General features: G+C 42.4%; 1 protein-coding gene across 1 annotated transcript in view; it reads right to left on the bottom strand.

Annotated features, from left to right (window-relative positions):
- The window catches only part of LOC144521689 (reelin-like), a 70,258-nt gene that overhangs the window by 12,862 nt on the left and 34,585 nt on the right, over positions 1-22,811 (bottom strand). The window contains exons 7-44 of the mRNA XM_078256242.1: positions 22,223-22,274; positions 20,938-21,046; positions 20,187-20,427; positions 19,779-19,924; positions 17,555-17,706; positions 17,286-17,401; positions 16,612-16,820; positions 15,947-16,075; positions 15,739-15,848; positions 15,471-15,537; positions 14,931-15,164; positions 13,628-13,789; positions 12,720-12,956; positions 12,173-12,365; positions 11,271-11,383; positions 9,523-9,660; positions 9,159-9,345; positions 8,620-8,825; positions 7,861-8,032; positions 7,409-7,615; positions 7,051-7,286; positions 6,739-6,896; positions 6,419-6,626; positions 6,225-6,301; positions 5,582-5,740; positions 5,269-5,453; positions 3,950-4,221; positions 3,659-3,799; positions 3,351-3,528; positions 3,120-3,204; positions 2,820-3,002; positions 2,497-2,665; positions 2,258-2,363; positions 1,912-2,138; positions 1,556-1,779; positions 873-1,023; positions 525-783; positions 90-339 (exon numbers count right to left, since the gene is read on the bottom strand). Coding sequence (XP_078112368.1) covers positions 90-339; positions 525-783; positions 873-1,023; positions 1,556-1,779; positions 1,912-2,138; positions 2,258-2,363; positions 2,497-2,665; positions 2,820-3,002; positions 3,120-3,204; positions 3,351-3,528; positions 3,659-3,799; positions 3,950-4,221; positions 5,269-5,453; positions 5,582-5,740; positions 6,225-6,301; positions 6,419-6,626; positions 6,739-6,896; positions 7,051-7,286; positions 7,409-7,615; positions 7,861-8,032; positions 8,620-8,825; positions 9,159-9,345; positions 9,523-9,660; positions 11,271-11,383; positions 12,173-12,365; positions 12,720-12,956; positions 13,628-13,789; positions 14,931-15,164; positions 15,471-15,537; positions 15,739-15,848; positions 15,947-16,075; positions 16,612-16,820; positions 17,286-17,401; positions 17,555-17,706; positions 19,779-19,924; positions 20,187-20,427; positions 20,938-21,046; positions 22,223-22,274 — 6,448 coding nt within the window. The remainder of the gene's footprint in view (positions 1-89; positions 340-524; positions 784-872; positions 1,024-1,555; positions 1,780-1,911; positions 2,139-2,257; positions 2,364-2,496; positions 2,666-2,819; positions 3,003-3,119; positions 3,205-3,350; positions 3,529-3,658; positions 3,800-3,949; positions 4,222-5,268; positions 5,454-5,581; positions 5,741-6,224; positions 6,302-6,418; positions 6,627-6,738; positions 6,897-7,050; positions 7,287-7,408; positions 7,616-7,860; positions 8,033-8,619; positions 8,826-9,158; positions 9,346-9,522; positions 9,661-11,270; positions 11,384-12,172; positions 12,366-12,719; positions 12,957-13,627; positions 13,790-14,930; positions 15,165-15,470; positions 15,538-15,738; positions 15,849-15,946; positions 16,076-16,611; positions 16,821-17,285; positions 17,402-17,554; positions 17,707-19,778; positions 19,925-20,186; positions 20,428-20,937; positions 21,047-22,222; positions 22,275-22,811) is intronic.

The raw sequence follows: 22,811 nt of genomic DNA, 5'->3' as shown, positions 1-22,811 counted from the left end.
ATTAATTCATTGAGAAAATAATTGGCAGATTAATCAACAATGAAAATAATCATTAGTTGCTGCCCCTATTCACACTTGTAATTGCTTACAGTAGCACGAGTTGGTGACAGAGCAGGAAGCAGAAAAGTCAAACTGGATGAAGGCGTCTTGACCCAAACTGATGTCAGTGGTTACAGCATAGCGAGTGTTAGACTTCTCTATAAATGCGAAAGCAGGCCCATCAGAGCCACAAACAGGCATTCGGGTTCCTCCAGGGTGGAGGAGCCATGACCGCCCATCAATTGAAGAGAAATCATCTTCCAAAGGTCCCCAGCCACTGGCACTGCCACCAACTACCACCTGGGGAATAAAAGATACATATTTGCATATTTAATGTGAAGAAGGCAGAGAAAGTGGATATGTCAGAGGGATGAAAAAAAAAAAAGTTTGGATGAATGACAGCTGTGATGTTTTAATGCTTGAATGAAAATGATTGAAATACTTATCGTTAGATGGATGAATTGTTGGATCCTCACTTACTGTACCTGGTCAATGACCCATGGGCTGTAAAAGTGTCCGTTCTCAGAGGGCTGCCACCAGCGGAGGCGAGTGGAAGGCGTACGGGCACGCAGCGGGATCTCCAGGGCCACCAGGCGAGCCTGATTACTGCTGTTGCTAAAGAGAAATTCCTGCAAGAGGCCCCAGGTAAGACCTCCATCCACAGAGAACTGAAGCAAAACCGGCTGGGAGCGAGGATCTGGAGCTGCCTTACCACAGCCAAGACGTAGGAAGAACTGAACAAACCTGCAGAGTACAACCATTAAAACATGAGATTATCACTTTTGATTATGTATATGTGTGAACTTGGTAAGGGCTTGTTTGTGTAGCTATACCTGGCATTTGCCAGGTCCATGTCATTGGTGACCAACATGCGCAGGCCGTCCTCGCTGAAGAACAGGTGGTTCCCACTCGACATGATACCACACTTCCTGGATGGTTTACCACCGCTCAGTAGTCTGAAATGCTCAGCATCCACAGCTCCCCCTAGAAACATGTACATAAACACACACAATAAACAGTAAACACACATTTATAAATCCATCGTATTAACAACATCAACAGGAAAGCTCCCAATAGTAACTTTATTTACTGCACACTAATCAAAATAATGTTTAAAATTATTTTAAAATACAAATAAAAATATCAGCATTAATTGACGATTGAAGAACAATCAAGTATAAAATAAGGCACACAACTGAATAAAAGATCTTTAAAAGCATTTGGTTAAAGGGGATCCTAGTCTTAACTGTAGGGGAATATTAAAAACTATATTTTATAGGCATAAATGTGAAAGAATTTAGTCTACATTTTACTTCAGTAAAACATGGTCAAATAAGCCGACTCCAAGCTATTGTAAACGTGCAATGACTACCTGATCATTCTCAATGCAATATCACCACAGATTAGGATTTCTGATAACTCTGACTAATCAATAAATACAGATACATAATCCATCAAATTTACACACACTCTACTCTACTTCCTGATGGCTTTTTGCGTCTGTATGGTGATGTACCTTCAAAGTCCTCTTTGAGGAAGTCAGGGTTGGGGGTGTCAGTCACAGAACAGTCAGATCCAGAGTAATCGGGGTCACACTCACAGTGGCTGCCACCAACACAGGTCCCGTGACCATTACACATGTCCTGACACTGTGGGCCAATGTAGATGTTGTCTAATGCCCATGTTGGAGGAGCAGAACCAGTTGAAAAGAAACCCTGATACCAACGGAACCTCACTGACCTGTAGGGAGGTAAAAATGCAAAGGTTTGAGAGTAAGACTGATACTTTCAACAGATATTATCTTGTAGGCAAAACAAGTTTCCCCTTGTTTTCTTCTATGCATCCGCTGTACAGGATGTATCCAGTCCTTACCCACAGAGGCGAAGCTTGCCAAAGTGAATGACCTCCCTCCTCCAGCCCTGAGTTGTACCAGGGAAATAGATGCTGGCAGGGTGGAGCTCTGTGGAGCACAGTGAGGAGGGCTGGGACCCACCGGCACACAGGGGTACCAAAAGGTGCCACGTGGCACCAAAGTCCCGTGAGAACTCAAGACGCACTGGGTAGGCGGAGGAACTCTCAGCTGTGCAGCCCACATTAATCTAGAAAGACATAAATATACACAACATTAGCAAAGATGACGAGCCATGATTTATGTTTTGAATGAGGCAGTGTTATGTTTGTTGCTTTGGAAAATAAGTCATCAAGGCTGTTTGTGTACCTCAAACTGGATGATAGTGTTCTCATTTACGTCAATGTCTCTGGTGGTAATGGAGTGCTCTCCAAGCTCGCTGGAGACAAAGACCATGGCTGACTCATCCTCCTCCCTACACCAATCACATACACGCAGACACAAAGATCAGGCAAGGGTAAAAACATTGTTTTGCAAGTTTTATCATAATTGGGCTCACATGATATAAAATATGAAATGCTGTCAACATTCAAAAAGGTTTTTCCTACAGTCCAGTCTTCTGGTAGGGGCAGTAGAGGCCAGTGTTTCCCCCGGGGAAGAACAGCCAGTTGGACTCATTGGGGCCGTCCTCAAAGCTGTCTATCACCACCGGTGGGTTGTGTAAGGAGCTGCCATCAATGATGAGATCATCTATTACCCACACTTCCTCCTTCTTACCTAAGGGGTATAATATTGTGGAGATTGTTACACACAGATTCTACTGGTGTGGGAGGCATAAGGAAAAGTAAATGTGGAGAAGAAACAGACAAGAGATATGAAGAGCACAGATTGTGTGAATTTTAGTGTGCAACTACACAATGTGTCCACTCACCGCTGTTGTACGGTTGCCAAAGTCTAAAGCGGGTGGCGTTGGTCTGGGCGCTGGCTGGTAGCGGCAGGTGGAGGAACAAAGTGTCAGTGGAAGCTGGGAAGTAAAACTCATCCAGCATCAGCCAGCTGATTCCTCCGTTCACAGAGTACTGCAGCAGCACTGAATGGGAGCGCTCCGGGACACCTAGAAAAGCCCACAAGATAAACTATTACAACAACATCTGGAGAAAGAAAAGAAACAGTATTTTGATAAAAAAAATAAAGCTATACCAAGAAGAAGAACCACTGAGTTATGTATTACCTTTAGTGATGAATTTGAAGGAGAACTGGATGTAGAGAGTGTTGGTGCAGTCCAGATCCCGTGACACTATCATTCGCAGACCATCCTGCAAACAAACAGACCAGGATTACATTGTTTGTCAGTTATGAAAAGTCAGTGATCTACTATAAAGATATCAATCCATGTCTTTGTGATTTAACTGTATAATTATTACTATGGATGTTTCTGAGTGATGTTTAGGAGGACCCATACCCCTTTGAAGATAAGGGCAGTGCCAGATTTAAGAGGCTCTCCGCTCAGAGTTCCCCTCTCTGCTCCGTACACCTCAGGCCATGTCTCCTGCTGCAGGTTCTCATTAAAGTCCTCTCTCAGGACAGATGGCAGGGGGGACAAAGGCACACAGTGTGTACCTCCATAACCCTTGTCACACCTGTGTGAGAATGGGAGAAAAAGAAAGGGTAAGTAACATTAATGTGAAGGTAGAATAAAGTGAACCAAGTGTGAAAATTAACAAACATTAAAATTAATCAGCTGTGCAAAAAAAAGCCTGTTTTACTTACACACAGCGTCCATTGTCACACAGACCATGTCCAGAGCACATCCAGGGGCAGCCAGGGGCCAGTAACAGGTTATCTAGAGCCCATCCTTCTGCTCCTGGGGTGAAGTGGGTTTGGATCCAACGGAAACGAGTTCTGGGGGAACTGAGGGATTCAGAAGCAAGTTATAAAGAAAAGTAGCTTCAGGAGTCCATGCACCTTCAGATAATATACACATACTATCAAAACTGTCTACTAATTTTGGGCATAAAGTAAAAAAAAATAAAAATAAAAAAAAAAAAAAAAACAACTTACTTAGCAGCACTGGGCAGATAGACTGTGATCCTTCGCCAGTGTTTGTACTGGGTCGAGGTATAGATGGAACTCTGAGTATAACCAGCGCAGCCAATGGCTGGGGGCACACACTCTGGGGTGATGAGAGACCAGTGATGACCGCAGTCTGTGGAGTACTCCAGTCGCACACCATGGGAGAAGGAGGTGGACTTACTACAGCCCATACTCAACTCGAATTGCAGGAATGACGAGCCTGATACCTCAAAGTCCCAGCTCTCTGCATATCTTGGCTTCTCTGCAGACACAGTATAAAAGCAACATCACATTTTTTGGTATTAAATAAACCTGATTCTAGTATCCTCACTAGGTTACAATGATTTAAGAGTCTTTTCTTCAACAGTACTTCAACATAATTAACTTGTATGTGTCTGCTTGAATTTGAAAGTTTGGTTCAGCCAAATTATTTTGTCCCCGCCTAACTGTGAGTGCAACATATATCAAATATGTTGACCCTAAAAAAACAACAACAAAAAAAGGTGTTGCTAATTTCCACATCAATGCTTCTTGGAATAAAACGTGTACACCCAAAACACAAAGTCAATATAATCCAAATGCAAATAGCCTAGCAAATAATAGGTATAGGAGTTATGTATGAAATGTGTGCATGTTTTAGCGCATATTAGATCAGCCATGGTGTCTGACAATCAGTGTTTGTGTTCACACAGGGACACCGGAGCTTTATGTTTATAGATGTGTTGCCAAATTGATCTGGCTTTGCACACTAAATGAATGGGCCCTAAATCCGCTCACATCTTGATGCAAGCATAAATAACAGGCAGGATTTTCATTCAGGCCCTTTTGGCTCTCATTTATTATGCAGGACCCACGCCGCCGCAGTAAATGGGTGATTCAATTTCTGGCTTTTTTGTGGGTTATACTGTGATGTCACCGCACAGCCATTTATGTGGTTTGTTTGTGAATATATGTGTCAGTTTATTAAATGTGCATATGCATGTATGTGTTTTTTTTCATCATGCAAAGTCAACTGTCCAGCTATTTTGCAGAAACATGCTGTTTCATATTTACTTCAACACATTCACAACGGGCTGCTCACTACAAACACTGCAGCTTCACTGAAGCAGTTGGGTGTTAAGTGTCTTACTCAGGAGCCAATTGACAGTGATTTTTGAGGGAGTACAATAGCTACTTCACTTTCCATGCACACACTTTCTGAGCCAGTCTAGGAATTACAACTGGCAACCCTGTAGTCATAAGCCCTCTTAAACTAAATGTATGTGCTTATGAACAGTAATGTGTTTGTGTGACTCACTATCAATGGCCTCGGAGTTGAAGGTAAGTGCTGTGTCCAGAGACAAACAGTCCACAGTCACCTCCCCACCCTGAATGCGGTACCAGTTGTGCCTCAGAGGCGTTGTGCCGTCAAACTTGTCATGGAAACCTGTTCTGGAGCTATCGTTCATACCAATGAAGACATCATCCAAAGACCACTGGGCAGAGTGTTTCCCTGCAAGGATGGAGAGAGAGAAGTACAAATGAAAATCTAAACTAAAGCTGTGATATCAAAAATATATTGTAATATTGTAATTTTTCTGTGCGTTTCCATAATATTGTGCACCCTAATTATGCACTAACCTTGCTGTGGCTGCCACCACCGAAATACTGTGTAGGGGGTTTTGGCTGCAGGTGGCAGCTCAATGGTCACCACTTGGGGCTCCAGGAAAGAACTAAATTCCAGCTCCCTCACAAACTGCCACTGGACACCATTGTTGGTAGAGAACTGGACAATGACACCTAGTATCACAGAACAAAGAGCAGAGTGGATAGAACTCTTAGATGGGAAATTATTTTCATAGATACAGAACTAAGTTAATTTAGAAGTAAGTACAAAGAAACAATAGAATAAAATGCAACAGAATCAAATAACAGTCAAAAATCTCTGATTATTACAGATAAGCTGTTTAGGAGGCTGGCAGAGATTTATCTGACACTGCAGAAACGATCAGACTGAGCCTTCAGCACTGCTGCAGGCTAGTGATCCACAATCTGCTGAGTGGTGGAAACAATAGAACAGACAACACTACCCTTTGATTCTCCATTAGAAAAAACACTGACAATGACAACCAGATCAAAGACAAAGGGTGAAAAGGAACAAATGGAGACAAGCCAAGTGGTGAACTGATCAGATTAGATGTAGAGCTGCTCGCAACAGACTGCACTCTTAAGCAACAGCCACATGAATGCAGCAGAGGGCCTTAATACAGTATGTGATAATTACCTTCGTTGCGGGAGCGAGGCCTGGTGCAAGTGGGCCCCAAACTCTTGCTGCCAATTCGGATGTAGAATTGGACCAACCTGTATGTAAACAGTAACAACTACATTTCAATTTCACATTAAAAAAACAGCCACCGATTTAACTGGTCTCCAGTGCTTACAGAGATTGAGAGATTTATGGGTGTGAATTCCACTCACCGTGTGTTGGTGGTATCTAGAGGCACTGTGCGCGCTTCTCTCCTCCCAGGGCTACTGAAGTAAAGAGCTTTGCCGTCACCGATGATGCCACAGCCGCCTCCAATTTGTCCCCCACTTAGGCTCTGCCAGAGTGGGCTCAGCTTCCCCTCAAATCCCTCAGTCAGCTCTGTGGGACTGGCTACAGATGGGACACAACTATCCTGCTCCACTGTGGAAAAAAACAGGGAATCACAAGCTATAAAACATAAAGACACATGGAAAATATGATTTTTTTTATTGCTTTCAGTTTCATCCTTTTTCCTTTTCTATCTGTAATGTACCTGTGTATCCCATATCACAGAAGCAGACTCCAGAGATGCAATCTCCATGTCCCCCACAGTGGTTTGGACAAGGCTCAGAGATGTAAACCCCATCCAAGGAGAAAGCTGGGGCATCTCTGTACATGCTGCTCTCCTGGAACCAACGAAACCTAGTTTTACTGGGAAAATGAGGGGAAGGAGGTAAGGGAATGAGAGGAATACAGGCATTTAACAAGTCAACTGCTATAACTGCATATTCTGTGTCTAAAGAAAATGAATAAAAACCCTAATATAACTTAGCAGATCCAACGGCATGCCTGTTACCATAGCTACCTGGCTGCAACATTGCGTGGAATGACCACAGTGACCCTGGTCCACTGTTCATAGTCTCCAGTGTTGTAGACAGTGGGCTCTCTAAGCTCACGGCCACTGCCCTCACAGACACCTGCCCCTGGGGTTCCTGGGTAACAGCCCTCTCTCACCAGGGCCCAGGTACGACCGGCATCATGAGAGTACTGCAGCATGACTGGGGCAGACGCGCTGAACTCTGATTCACAGCCTATGTTCAGCTGGTAGGGGATACAGTGGACAGAAAATTAAAGAACAATTTAATTCCGATAAAATAGTGTTGTTTGCCTGTTTCTCAAAATTGCTTCTGCCTTTCTAGTTTTTACACTTTCCATGAGTATACCTTAAACTGAAGGGTGTAGCCAGGGCGTAGGGCCAGGTCCCTGGTGACGGCCACCCTGTCCCCGTCGGATCGCCCAAACACCATGGCAGAGGGTGTTGGGGCGCAGAAACTGTTGTTGCTTTCCCTCTCCATGCCTTCATTACCCAACATCAGCCACACACTCATTTGGTTCAGAGGGTAGTCGAATGCTGGCTTCTCGTAAAAGTTCTGCAGAGACAGGCAAGTTTATAGTAGTGTTTTGTGTTAACAGCAACCAGAGTCTGCAGCAGAACACATTACTGATAAGATAAATGGATACACTTGAAAGATTTCATAGCTGTTCTATTTCAGTTTGGCTGACACTTTCCATTACAAAAAAAGAAGCAATATCTCAAGATGAAGCCGAAGCTGCTGAACGAGGTCAGAGCACAAATGACAAGTTAAAGGCAAAACTCCTCAAATTGATTCCTGACCTGTGGTAGAGTTGGATTAGCCATAGGAATTATGTGTTTCTCCCTCTCTGACAAAATTATGACATCATCGATTGCCCACTGGTCATAACCCTCCCCAGAGTGAAGAGGCTGCCACCAACGAAACCTTGTGGAGGGTGTCTTCGAGGCCAAGGGAAGCTCATAGTGGACAAAGCTGAGAATGGAAGAAGGGACATTGGCATTTCTCTCCCAAAATATACAATAATCATAGCCACATCTCAGTGTTGGAATGTAACTAAGTAAATTCACCCAAGTACTGTAATTAAGTACACATTTGGTTTACTTGTACTTTACTTGAGTCTTTTCTTTTCATGTTACTTTTTACTTTTACTCCACTACATTTTAGAGGGAAAAATTGTACTTTACTTTGGAAATTAAGATTTTTGTACACAAAACACATGTAGTTTTTAAAATACAATGTTTTATTATATATTAAACTACCCAACAATATATAGACCTACAAGTACAGCTGAAATAATTAGCCGATTAAATGGATTTTTCTGCATTGGGTACTTTTACTTTTAATACTTACATATTTACATACTTTTACTTTCAATGCAGTGTTTTTTACAGTGTGGTATTAGTACTTTCACTTAAGTAAAGGATCTGAATACTTATTCCACCACTGCCACATCTAAAACTCTTTCCATATTTACTACAAGAAACAGGAAAAGCAGATTGTGTGCACTGTTAAAGATGAGAAATATAAATGTTCCCTTTCTTCATCTGCAGGTTTCTCACCGAGGCTTGGTGAAGTCAGTGAAGTACATCTCAGCGATCAGGCCCCAGCTGATGCCTCCGTCGTTACTGTACTGCAACAGCACTCCTTCCTCCCTGCTGTCTGCCTGGTTACACTCCGCCCAGTCTCCGCCCACCCGCAGGTAGAACTGCACAAACTCTGCCCATTCAGTGTCCAGGTCCCAGCTCACCAGCTGCCTCAGCCCAGCCTGACAACACACACACACACACACACACACACACACACACACACACACACACACACACACACACACACACACACACACGTACATATTAAGGAAAGGATGATCAACTAGGAGCATCACGACATACTTTGAAGTGCCTTATTTTCACTTTACTGTATCATGGCCACTTTCCAGTGATTCAAATATGAATATTGTTTGTTCATATTGTGGGGCAATATACTCTTTTAATGGAAAGTTTGTTTTGCTAATATCTTTGTCAATCTTGGAAGAAATGTCACTGCAACAAATAGGAGAGGCTGTTTCCTGGTGAAAGCTGCAAAAATTTAGCTGTTTTACCTTGCTGAAGTACAGCGACGATCCAGATGAGACCACCCCACAGCCCATGTCAGGGGTGACCACCTCTCCACCAATCACTTCCTTCCATGTGGCCAGCAGTGCATCCTGGGACTCAAAGTCAGAGAGTACACTGGAGGAGAGGGGGGAGGAGGGCTGGCAGTCTGTTCCAGAGAAACCATCGTCACACCTACAAGAGAAGACAGTGGCTTAACCTCATATCTTTGCTCTAGGTGCATCTGTACTTCGATATGAATCCCAAAAAACATCCATCAAAAGATATTTATGGCCCTCAATGTTCAGTGATAATAGAAAAAGAACAACCTTATAAAGTTTAATGAGTGTGTGTCTGTGTGTGAAAGCCGACCTGCAGTGTCCATGGTCACACCAGCCATGTCCATGGCACATGTTAGGACACTGCTGGCCGATGTAGATGTCATCCAGGGCCCACTCGTCCTGCTCTCCATAGTAGTTCTGGATCCAGCGGAACCGTGTGGCACTGGACCTGAACACAGAGCATACACACACACAAAAATAGTTCAACAAGATTCATACTATAGAAGCTGAACAAAATGCAATGACATATTGTAACTGACTGCTCAATTAGAACTTCTAAAAAAGTAATTTCATGTTGTAATGCATTACATGATCTCAGAAATCAACAGTGTTTGCTTGCATGTCAACCACATCATCATGTTATACTCACTAATCTACTTCTCTACTGGGGATAGAGATTTGTGGATTTAGTGTTCTGGCAGGTAAAGATTAACCTTCTATTTTCCCGTGTGTGTGTGTGTGTGTGTGTGTGTGTGTGTGTGTGTGTGTTTTGCAGTTGTGGGAAATGAATGTCAGAGAGAGGGCAATATTATCATCACATCATCTCTGTTAAAGGTAGGCTGTGGTTGTGAATGTGTGTGCAGTCTAGGTACAGTACATACTAGTGCATGTGAGTGCCTCTCTGTGCTTGCAGTTCAGTGCATGTACAGCGATGACAAATGGCTGTAGAAGGTTAGATAGTCAGGTATATTGGTGGTTTTATTGCAGGGAGGTTTCGTGGCCTGCTGCTTCGGTGACCTATATCAACTCAGACCACCACCTGATCATACAGAACTGTTTTATTATCATTTACTGCCATGACACTGTGACCTCTCATCACACCCTGCAGGAGATTAGACCAACTTTATTTAGGAGCTGGGTGGTAGAATAAAATGGGGGTGGAGGTCACAGTGCTCCGTGTGGAAGGTTTATGAGATTGTTTTATTGTCTAAGTTGATATATGTGTGAGCTAGGGCTGTAACAATACATGTATTCCTCAGAAACTGTTCAGTACAGAATGACTGGTTCAGTATGGGACTTGTTTCAGTTATACACAGTCTTGTTATCTTTATACAATGTTTTTGTATTGGCACATACAGAACACAAATTAAACAGTTCATCCAGCAAAGCTTTGGCAGTCTGTCAGTTGTTGACTGTTAGCTAAAACATGGTAGTCAGATTATCTGAGCTCATGGAGTGGCAAGCATCACTGGTATCGATAACACAAATGAGAAGCCAGAGCCGGAAGATGCTCCTATATCATTTTGATTCCATATTTAGGAAAACTATATTTATTCCAGACAAGGAGTAGAGAACTAGACATGAGATGTGTGCACCTCATTTGTGTTGGCATCTCTGAAGTGTGTCTGTTTAAAACAGATTAAGTCACAAAATCCTCTGTCCACAACATGTGTGAGAGAGAAGACATTTTTATTGTGACAGTGCATTAAACCTGCGATTTGTTGCTGAAAAAGTGTTGAAATTCTTGTGAACAAAGCATTCTTAACAAGCAGAGATGGATGTGTGTTTGTGCACATGTCCATAGTTGTGTATGGATGTGTGTGATGGGTGTGTGTCTACGTGTGCATGGACCTTCAGAAATGAACAGTAATAGGTGTGGACGATTCCTAGTATCCTCATTTCAGCTTTATGTTATACATCTTACTGTATCTCAGGTGCATTATGCTTGTTAACTACAAAAAGACACTATGAAAGAACAGATCAGAGGACATATTATCCCAGAGGGTACTTTGTGAAACTTTACTTTTATGTCTTCTGTAAAGATGTTGAGTTTCCTACCATGTCTTCTGAGGCAAAGACAAAGTGATGCGTCTCCAGTCTTTGAACTCTGATGGGTGGTAGACACTGGGAGCTGTAAACTCGGAGCAGCTTGGCATGCCAGGCAGACAGGCCTAGGTGAAAGGAACAAGGCCTTTCATTAGATTTTCAATAATACTTTTACTGTATACCCATTTGGGGGTAAAGGCATTGCTTATTGTTAATTGCTCAGAATTCATAAAACATCATTATGGATTTGTTTTACAAAATTATTCAGAAACAGCTTTATATTCTGCAGATACACCCTGAGGCTGCATTAGCCCCACAGTGTATGCATATAAAAGCCTAAAGCAGGATTACAGTATCTCTGACCTTGAACACTGGAACACAAGCAGGGATTTAAAGTACAGGACATTCAGTGAGTTACATTCTGCACTTGCCAGATGACTGCAGTTTCATGCACATGGAAGAATTAGAGAAAATTCACTGATGGAAGACTCATTACGCCCTATTCAATTTCAAAGGCAATAAAAATCTTGGCAGATACTTTGGTGCCTTATAAATATTTATGAGCCAGTTGTGATCACAGAAAATCTTTGTTGAATCATGGGATAATCTGCTTGCTGATTCAAGTATTGCCATGTATTTGCTAATGGTAGGATGATAAAAAGTAATTGCGATAATTTCTCATTTGAAACAAAGTGTCACATTTAAAGACTCTAATTATTTACATATTATTACAGACGCTGTAATGGGTAAATCAATATTCATGATCATGAATAAATTATATGTCTCTCCAGGATGACTTCTACAAGTTTTTGTCATAAACAAAGGTGTGAGCCTGGCTGTGAAAACAAAAGGGATCTGATGTGAACAATCACTTAACATGGGGAACAAAGTTGCATGTGTTTCAAGCTCCTTACCTCTTTGACCAAGTGCCAGGTGAGGCCGTGATTGGTGGAAAACTCCAGGCGGACCTGAGTGTCAATGTGAGGAGAGGGCTCGCGGCCACAGCCCATGACCAGTGAGAACTGTAGACTGTAGGAAGCTCCGATCTGCATTGACTGAGTTTCCACATAACGAATACTGAAGCCAGGGCTGGGCTCACCAGAGAAACTAGAGTAGAACATGGAGGAAGAGAGGATAATATACTGTATGTCATATGCTGTAGTGCACATGAATGCATATTCTTAATACTACGTGTAGAAGTGTTATGTGAGTTCAGCATTTTTTTAATTGTTCTGATGGCATAATGTTTGGTTTGTAGGAATAAAGACAATCCTGGTGAAAATAAAAACAAGAACAAGTTGCAAATTAATGTTGTATATAGTAGAATTGACAACATTTGTACTATTCAATCATATTTGGACCCAGTGGACATCCTTTCATAAAATTAAAAACAAAAGCATGCAAATGCTGTGCCAAATAATGACCAATACAGTGTTTGTATCAGAGCATTAAGTCTCCTACCTGAGGGTCCAGTCATGCTGGCAGTAGGGCTGTACATGGCCAAGATAGAAACCAAGACTCTGAGTGACGTCCAGCACGTTGCTGAAGTCCAGACTTATGGTGTTAAACAGCACAGAGGTCATGCTGATTTCATCCAGGGCCCACACATCGTGACCACGACCTGAATGGTATGGCTGCCACCAACGGAACTGGATGCCAAACTTCCGAGCACCGGCCGGGAGTTCAACTGACACAATCCTGGTTGGGGGAAAGAGATGATTAAACTGAGCTAGTGCATGCTCCATAGTCACAACTGCACACATGTGACAATAGTGACATGTATTTGAGGATAGTATCCAACATGGCAAACATTTTAGCTGGAATTAATCACACAAGCTGACTGAACTGTGACTCAGACTTTGACTTTGATCTAAAGCCTGCATGATTGCAGTCTGCTTGGACAATTGATTCTGACACAAGGCAGATGGTCAATATAACCATGATTTATAAATACGGCATTTAACATCTCTTTAGTTTCTTATAGGCCACTCTGCCACAAAGACACATTCATCTCTTTGTCAAGACTGATTCCTGTATGTTGGTGTTTTGTACAAACATACTTGTTGATAAAGTAAGAACCTAAACTTACACCTGCAGGTCAGATAGTTGTGTAGAACTTGTCTCACTGGCCCCTGTTGACCTTTCTAGTGGTGATGAAAAGCACTGAGACCCGGCCTGTGCAGCTGGAACGCAGCCCACTTTGTCTTCATTACACAAATAGATGGCTCTAACTGACTCAATGGGTCCCAGTGGCTTACACCTCCAGCACGCCATTAGCAGCGCAAATGTGTGTGTTGATGGAGTCATAGTGTCTCTGTGGAATCATAAGCACACATCTCATGCACACACACTCTACACATAGGTGGTACCTTGGCTCATGGAAGCCTTGGTAAGCGTAGTGCTGCAGCAGTGTCCAGGTGATACCGTTGTCTGAGGAGTAATGCAGCAGGACGCCCTCTCCTGGCTGGTCTGGGGCAGGACATGAGCTCAGGGTGCTGCGGCTGCCGAGGCGAAGCGTAAACTGTAGGTACCTGCAGAGTGTGAAAGCAAGAATATGAAATAAAAATGAAAGCAAGAAAAGGTTGGGCCAGTTGGAGAGAGAAGGGGGGGTACAGTAGCAGTTGGGACAGACAACGTGTAAAAAAGGAAATGACACAGAAAGAGCAGGTTGATAAATGAGGAGAAAAAGTTAGGTGACCAAGAGTACTCAGTAAGGAAATGTGTGTGAGAGAGAGAGAGAGAGAGAGAGAGAGAGAGAGAGAGAGAGAGAGAGAGAGAGAGAGAAAGAGAGAGGTAAAAGGGTAGACAAACAGACAGTCATGCAGAGTAGAGAGGTGGGTGAAAGGTAGTAGAATGACGGATGAGATGATTAAATGAATGAGGACAAAATTAGATGAGAGGAGGTGGAGAGAACGCAAGAGTAAGACAGAGAGAGTGAATGAGAGTCAGAGTTCATATCCATGTATCCATGTTAACTGTACAAAGTGGACAAATGGAGCACAGGTTTTCATCCTTTTATGCGTTCCTTTATGTTTTGGCAGACTTTTTGGCAGACTTTTTTTTAATTATCATCTAGACTAATCTGCCAGTCACCCCCCCAGCTCCCTCTCTACTTGGCTGAGCTGTGCTTTCAATAGCGATGCAGTTTCCTCTTTCAGGCAGCTGTTCACTCAATCAGCCAGGAAACTGGCATTAAATATTGCCATCAGGTGGCACACTGAGAGCCGCAATAGGCATAATCAATCTAATACAGATGCCATATCTAACTTCACCGTTCCATCTCCATCTTTCTCGCTCTCATTTTCATCCTCTCTTTTCATCTCTCCTCTCATCTGCAGTCCTCCCTGATCACACTCCATCTCCCAGCATAGGAACACAGAGTATGAGGGAAAGAGGGATTGATGAAGGACGAGAGTAGATAGCTGACTAGCTGGAACATTTGCAGTATCAATCAGAAGTAAAGACACTTGATGAAGACGAGCCATGGTTTTACGAAGTAATCTACTGGTGGCAAAATCACAATGAACATGTGCATGTACGTATATGTTGTATGTATTCAAGAGCATACATGTGAGTTCCCTCATGTCTTGTGCTTATGTCTGTATGTGTATGAAACAAGTTTGTTTTGCTTTTTATATTCATGTTCCTGTTCTCTATCAGCACTTTCATTACCTGGCCTGGGAACTGTCAAGTGGAGCGGTAACCAAGTGTCTCCTGCTGTCTCTGTTGAAAACCAAGGCCTTGCCACTGGCCAGCACCCCACAGCCAAAGCTGACCTCAGCCCCACGAAGTGAGGAGAAGCTGTGGTAGGAGGAGAGGCGTGGGCTGGAGAAACCCTCTGACAGGAACGCCGGGAAGGTCTGGGAGGCAAGCTCACAGGCTGGACCACTGAAGCCTGGGTCACATCTGGGAGGTGGAGAGAGAGAGAGAGAGAGAGAGAGAGAGAGAGAGAGAGAGAGAGAGAGAGAGAGAGTTAGAGTGACAGTGAGAGGTAGAGAAGAGGAAGACATGAGACATTAAAAAGAGATGAGAATACAAACAAGAAAAATAAGACAAAGATAATGAAAATCCATTAAGAAATCATAACCATAATACAATTTGAATAATTTTGAATGGTGATTGGTGCTGTAAGGCATTAGGTGGATAATGTGCAGACTAATTTTGAAGTAGAGACATTGGATTTATTTGGTTTAATAAAAATCAGATCCTTACTTGCAGCCTGTGCGAGAACAATGTCCTCTCCCAGAGCAGAAACGAAGGCAGGCTGGACCAAGATACACTGAAGCAAAACATGGAGATAACATTTTTTCTTTTTTCTTTTTTTGCATACTTAGCTGAGCTGTAATAAAAATGTTTGTGATCCGAAACACATCCTGAAAGGATCAGGGTTTGGGTCTCATTTGTGGGGTCCAACTACACAAGAAAACAATGGGTTTTCATGACGCTGCGTTACTGTGTAACCTGTACGTATAGCACTAACCATTGTCTATGGCCCACATGTTGCCCAATCCAGTGCCGGACTGTTTCCAGCGGAACCGTGTTGACTCTGTCAGGGCAGCATTGGGCAGAGGGATGGAGATTCTCGTCCACCTGGAGAGACAATATACATTATGCATATATCCACAGTGACTGACTGACAATGATACAAGCACAGTCACACACATACAGATGTGAAGACTCATTCATACCCGCTGTAGTTGTCAGAGGAGTAGATGGTGCTGTGAGGTAGATGGGGTCCAGCACAGAGCTCTGGCAGACACTCAGTGTGGAGCAGAGACCAGGAGCGACCGTGGTTGGTGGAAAACTCCAGACTCACGCTAATAAAAAATAATGGAGAACATCTTATCAACATTTTCATTTTCAAATTAAAATAGTGTAAAATGACTAAAGTGCTCTGAATTTAGATTAGATAAAAAGAGTAAATTATGTCTTCAGAGACTCCACTGTAAAGCATGTCCCTTTACCCCTTCTACTCTTTTATAAATAAGCACTCTGCAATTCAATACAGTTGAAGCTTCAAATGACTGTAAGAGTTTGAACCTTGAGGATTTAAATACCCAGAAGAAATGTAACATGATCTTAACAAACTCCTTGAACTTACATTTCTTATTCGTTCGAGTCAATTGGGTTCAGATTTCTCTAGATGCTGCTGTTTAGAAGCATGAAAGCATTGTGCCCCTTAAGTTCCCTGTGTGCACCATTTACCATTCTAGACCCCAAAATAACTAAGTGAATCTCAGATGTCTCACTTGGCATGTGGAGGTTTCCTTTGTTGCAGCCCAATTCATGATTTTAATTTGGCGATATTTTCACTTAAAAGCACTACCTAACCTAGTTTTCAAATGGGTCACACCTGTTGGCGGGCTGGTAGGAGCCACAGCCAAGGTTGATGGAGAACTGAGCAACATGTGTGTGGGTGCCAGGCAGCACAGGGAGCAGCTGCATGAAGTCCACAGCCCATACATGGTGGTTGGCACCACCATGTGACCACTGCTCCAGGCAGAACTGGGTGACTGGTGTTTGTAGCTCAGTGGGCAGCGCCACCGATACCACCGCAGAAGTCTGACACAGGAGAAATGGAGGATAGAGTGAATAGATCAGACCAGTGGGAATATACAGTACTAATTAGAACAAGTGAAATTGTGATTTTTTTTACAATCACAATACCCTAAAGCTCAAGATGATGTATTTAAATTGCTTGATTTGTTGTCCAGAACCCAAAGATATTCAGTTTACTACCACGTACAAAGAAAAGCAGCAAATCCTCACAGATGAATGTTGGCGTAAGTAAAGTAAAAAACTCAGCATTTTTGCTTAAACATTTTATATGGTGGGATAGTTGGACTAAACATTCTATATACCTGTGATGGTAATAACAGCAATGTAGTGGCATGCAGTAAAGTGAGCACTTCAGGTTAATTAACTATACGTTAATAATGATAATAATAATATAATAAAATATAAATAAAAAATAACTATATGATAGTACACATATTTGTGTGTGTGATTTTGTTGAGTATGTCTCACCCTGTAAGAAGAGTAAGGAAGAGTGTCGAGCACCACACGTTCCCTCCTGCCTTCAGACCTTCCAAACAGAATCACGTCGTTCTCATGAGACTCTCCCGGATCACAGTCGCCACCACCTTAACACAAACACACCTCAGTATGTTTATGCAATGTAAGACACATTTGCAAAAACTATTGGTGAAGGCACCACAAAGAGCAAGGCCATGTAGCCTACACAACAAAATATTAAGTACTGCTACTCTTGTATTGTGGATAGAGGATTTCCATACCCATTGTAAAGTAGAAGCGAAGGTTTCCATAAGACGTGGTGTCGAGGTAGGGGGTGCACACTCTCCTCCGGCCCTCTTTCTCAAACACTAGAGCTGAGCCCGATTCAATCTCTCCACACTGGGTCCCATAGACAGCTCCCTCTATGTCCCAGCTGAGTAAAAAAAAAAAACACAGACAGGGAGGTAAAGTAAGTAAAGAAGTTTCTCAACACAAATTGTTTATGGTGAAATGCTATTTTTTTTAATTATTATTAATATTTAAAATAAGTGGTACCTGAAATGTATGAAGTATTTTAACAACCTTAATAATTCTAAAAATTGCAATTATGCCAAAAGAGTATTACTCTTAAAAACTTAAATAGCTCATGTTTTTCACAGTCAGATGGTTTATGACCTGAACATAGTTTTAAAGTAACAATTCATTATTGAGAGTAAATTTAGTTAAGAAAGGAAAATAAGCCTAAAAATAACAACACAATGTGAATATAGAATTCACAGTTTAATAAATAGAAAAGTTAACAGAGGGGCTACATTTATTGTGAAACTTTAAGCACTCAACCTTAGCCAAATATCATCCCCAAATGAGACTTTATTGACATAACCACACACAAATAAAGAAATCAAAAAATGCAACACGTGTTTATAGAATGCCTACTTTACACAGCATCTCCCTCTGGAGTATTACTGAAGTTAGTAAACAGTTGCCATAATTCACACCTCGCCAGTAAACACACAAAATGCCAGGAATACAGCATAAATCACCTGGAAGAGGACTTAAAAATACAGGACACATATTTCTGCACAGTGGAGAGAGGATCCTCATTAGCACTGACAGAAGTTAACTCAGTGTGTCAGCCCTCTCCTGTGTTCCTCTACCTCCCCTCCCTCTTTCTCTTTCTCTCCCCTTTCCTTACCCCTGTGTTCCTCTATTTTCTGCCATGCACCACATAAACTGGTGTGTCTCTTTCTCACAGCCAGTATTGGGTTAAATGACACTTAGTGGAGAGTAGCATTAACACAAGCAAAAACTCTCCCTGCCTACCTCACACGTGTCAGCCCATGACGCCTGATAGGTGAGAGCTAGCATGCAGTGTAGCATGTTGGCAAACTGCAGGAAAGTGTGAGGGTGTGGGGCGGCTGTAGAAATACCCTCCTGTTTAAGGTCCTTCTCATTAATGGAAAAACCTACTGACAGACCTGGTGCATGAGGCCTGTAATTACTCTCTGGCAGTAACACTATCTATCATCTCTTCTCTTTTATCTCTCTGCCTCTTGCAGTGTCTCTGACAGTGTTTTCTTGCTGTCTGCTGTCCAGTGTGTTTTCGCAAGCATGTGTGTGTGTGTGTGTGTGTGTGTGTGTGTGTGTGTGTTTGTGTGTGTGTATGTGTGTGTGTGTGTGTGTGTGTGTGTGTGTGTGTGTGTGTGTGTGTGTGTGTGTGTGTGTCTCACTCTGAACAGATGGAGTGCTGTCTCTGTAGCAGTCAGAGGCTTGGCATTCACCTGTGTCAGCACCCAAGCTTGACTTCAACTTGTGCATGTCGCATCACTTGACATATGACAAGTGACAGGTGTCAAAGCACGTGCATATATACACACACAGAGAAATACCAGAGCACTGATATGCTACAAAAATAGTCTCTCTCTGTTAACTCTCTCTTTACCAGCTATTATGTGGCTGGATGCTAAAATAAAATATATCATTTCAAACTGACCCTACATTCATTAAGGATAATGTTTTCTTGTGTTGTTTTGGTTTTGCATTTAGTTTAAGATTCTTCTTAGTTACTTTTAAACCTTTATGTTTTGGCTACGTTATATATTTTGTTATTTTAACACAATAAAAGACTATTGCCTCAGTTCTGGCAACCAAATACGGTTTTACTTTATTAGCATCATGGCTGTGGACCAAACTCCCCCTCAGTATCAGGTCAGCTGAGTCAGTGCCACATTTTTAAAAAGCTTTTAAAAACCTGTTAATCTGTATAGATTGACATTTTAATAATGTAGTACTTCAGTGTTTTTGTTGTTGTTTGTAAATTTAGTTTTAATTGTCTAGTTTGACCTTTCCCTGTAATTGTTTTGTAGTATTTTATGGCATTGTATTTTTGTGTGCACTTGTGAAGCACTTTGTAACTGTGACAGATGCACTTATTTAAGATATATTTTGATAAAATGATCCAGTAAAGGGGGTGGAGGAAGAAATGAGGCCATCATCTTGACTTACTTTGAGGGTGGGCTTTCAAAGTCTTCCTCCCAGTAGCTCCTTCCCTCCTCACGATGCAGGTCAATGTCTCTGGTGGAGGCAAAGCTGTGTCCAATTCCCTCACTACCATGGAAATAGAGGGCATTGCCCTCGGACTGACAGGCATGCTAGCCAATAAGAAAAGAGGCGTTAACACATGCAAAAGGTAACCACTTTTGCAAAGCAGTGTCTTAAACAAATTGCTTGTAAACTGAAACACCTGTCATGTGGAACTGTTCTTCCCTTGCCCTAAGGTTGAAAGTTTCTCATGATTATGGTATTTACGATGCTTTCATATGGAGCAGAGCATAAGTCTAATAAAATCTTGTGAATGAAATCCATGTGTAAAGTAGGGAATCCATGTAAATGTCCACTTGCTTATCGGTGTACCTTGACAGTAGCTCCAGGGAAGAAGAGCCAGTTGGCAGTGTTTGGAGGGTCCAAGTTGTCCTCCATGAGGGGGGCTCTGTGGGCAGCATTGACCAGCAGCACATTGTCAAGCCCCCAGCAGGACTCATAGCCTTCGGGGCCTTGGGGAGCCTCCTGAGACCAGCGGAGACGAACGCCATCAGCCCTGGAGTGATGTGGCAGGGGAAGTAGGTGTACGACAGTGCTGCTGTTGGTAGGGGCTCTAGAGGAGAAACATGTAACATGAGGGTGTTGTGTGTGGGGGTTGTGTTTATGCAATTAAGTGTTACATTATAATGCATTACATAATCATCATTAATCATTAAAATAAGGCTGAAATAGCCACATATGGCAAGACATTGCATGCCCTTATGGTGGAGCGAAACTGAGAGAGAAAAGCAGGTTTCAGAATTAGTCCAAGTGAATGAGTTGTTAATTTATGAGATGGTTTCTGTGTCTAGACAAAAGCATAACATGCACTTACTGCAGCTAAATATTGTAGTTAGAGGATTCTATCATTACATTATGCCTTAATTTGAGAGCTGACTAAACAGAGGGAAGCCGGAATAGAGGGATGAAAAACAGGGGGATCATAGAGAAAAAAACAGGAGTTAAATGACAAATCGAGAGGGGGAGGTGTGAATGAGTAAAAAAGAGAGGGCGGGTGTTCATAACAGATGGAAGGACTGTGGGATGGATGAGGAAGAAGGAAGAATAGGAGAGAGAGAGAGACCTGATCTTCTCCAATGTGATCCAGTCATCTGAGGTGTTGGCGTTACCAGTTAGGCTGTATGACACAGTGATGCTGGGGTCTGAGTAACTGAACCGACAGGAGCCTGAGCCTGGGGAACATAAACACACACAGAGGACAGACATACAGTATATGACAGTTTCCTTTTTTCAACAATTTATTTTTATCAGGAGGGCAATGATCCTTAGTATGCCCTGAGGGGCAGCCAGGCCCGGCATGGTGGCTTCTTCTGACTGATTTCCCCCACATTCCTCCTTTACCCAAGTGAAAAATTATGTCTAAATAGTGTCATGGTGGAACTAAGTGATCAGCAGCTTAACAGGGCTAAGAGAAGTTATGAGGCTGTGTGAAGGGGTTGTGCAGAGGTGATTGGAGGAGCTGATGTAGGACCCTAAGACTCTATAGCCAACTACAGCTAGATACTATAAATACATGTATGTGTGTGCATACTCTTATGGAATTCTGCTTGACGAGATTTGTGTGGAAAGTGTATATTTGCACTTTTAAAATGTGGATTTGTGTGGGTGCTGTGGGAACTGGCGAGGTCAAAGGTTGCTAATGGACGAAGCAGGCAAACCCCACGTCCACACCTTAACTCTCCCCTCCCTTGCTCTCCCCCTCCTCCCACACCACCTGAAGGTGTGTGGCGTCCATGTCCTGCCGTGCAGCTGCATCCCCACTGAATACAGCAATGCATTAACCTGCTACCACTTCATCGCAATGCTCTACTGAACTGCTCTGTAAACAAATCTACTGCATCACAAGCTCATATTAATGTCCTGCAAACAAGAGCACAGCCAGATAGAACAAGAGATGGGGAAAGAGAGAGAAAAAGACATGTACAGGATAGGGGGTGAGGGTGAGAGGGGTTGCCGTTTCAGTATGTACTCTTATTTCCTCAAAGTCACGTTCCCATGAGAACTGGTGGATGCATGTAATGGACATGAAAAATACAAGACCTCTAAAAACTCTGCCATGGCCTTCTGGGTGTCTTCACAGAATATTGTAAATCATTCATTATTGTGATAGGAGAGGCAGAGAGAGAGAAAGAAACACAGAAATATAATGTGTACCAGGTGGCTTGCTGACATGTTCCAAGGCTAAACCTGCCTACTTCTTGAGGATGACAAAGGGATATATTGTCCTGGCTGCATAACACTGTTGCACATAGGGCTAAGATAATTTGAAAATGTCTTATACATAGGCCTCTTATACAACATCTGTCTTTATGTATTGTTTGCAATGCATGTGGAGATTTAATACTCACCCAGGGCAAACTGCAGGACTGAGGCTGTGCTAGTGTTGAGAGGTACAGTTGTCTGGGGAAGATACACAAGGCCGTTTAGGATATCATCCATAAATAATCAAAATCAAAAATAAATATGATTTGCTGCACACAAGTGTTTAAAACTTAACACAAAGCTAAAAAGCTACTTTTCACTGATCTTTTCCTGATACGTCTGTTGCACCTGTAACCACATCTAATAATGACGTAAATTGTTTTCAACCCTTCTGAAGACATTTCTACATCACTGCAGAAGGGTGACAATTTCAACCACTGGAGCTGAGTTAGGTTATTCTTCAAATGGGAAATTGGTGGAGCATTTTTTTTATTGTATAATATCAATAAAATCAATATAAATACATAGTTATCTTTTCATTGTGTGTGTGTGTGTGTGTGTGTGTGTGCGTGTGTGCGCGAGAGAGAGTGTGAGAGAGAGCCAATGATAGGCTGTGTGTACATGAATGTATGTTCTCATTGTCGATGCTGTTGTATTTGAAACTATCCGTGTGTAAACAATTCTGTGTTTCTGGATGTGCACGCTTGTTGCACTTGACAGAAGAGCTGCCAGGCA

The sequence above is a fragment of the Sander vitreus genome, chromosome 8, assembly GCF_031162955.1.
Source record: "Sander vitreus isolate 19-12246 chromosome 8, sanVit1, whole genome shotgun sequence".
Lineage (NCBI taxonomy): Eukaryota > Metazoa > Chordata > Actinopteri > Perciformes > Percidae > Sander > Sander vitreus.
Note: the sequence above shows the minus strand (reverse complement) of the source record. Positions and strands in the feature narration are given on the sequence as shown.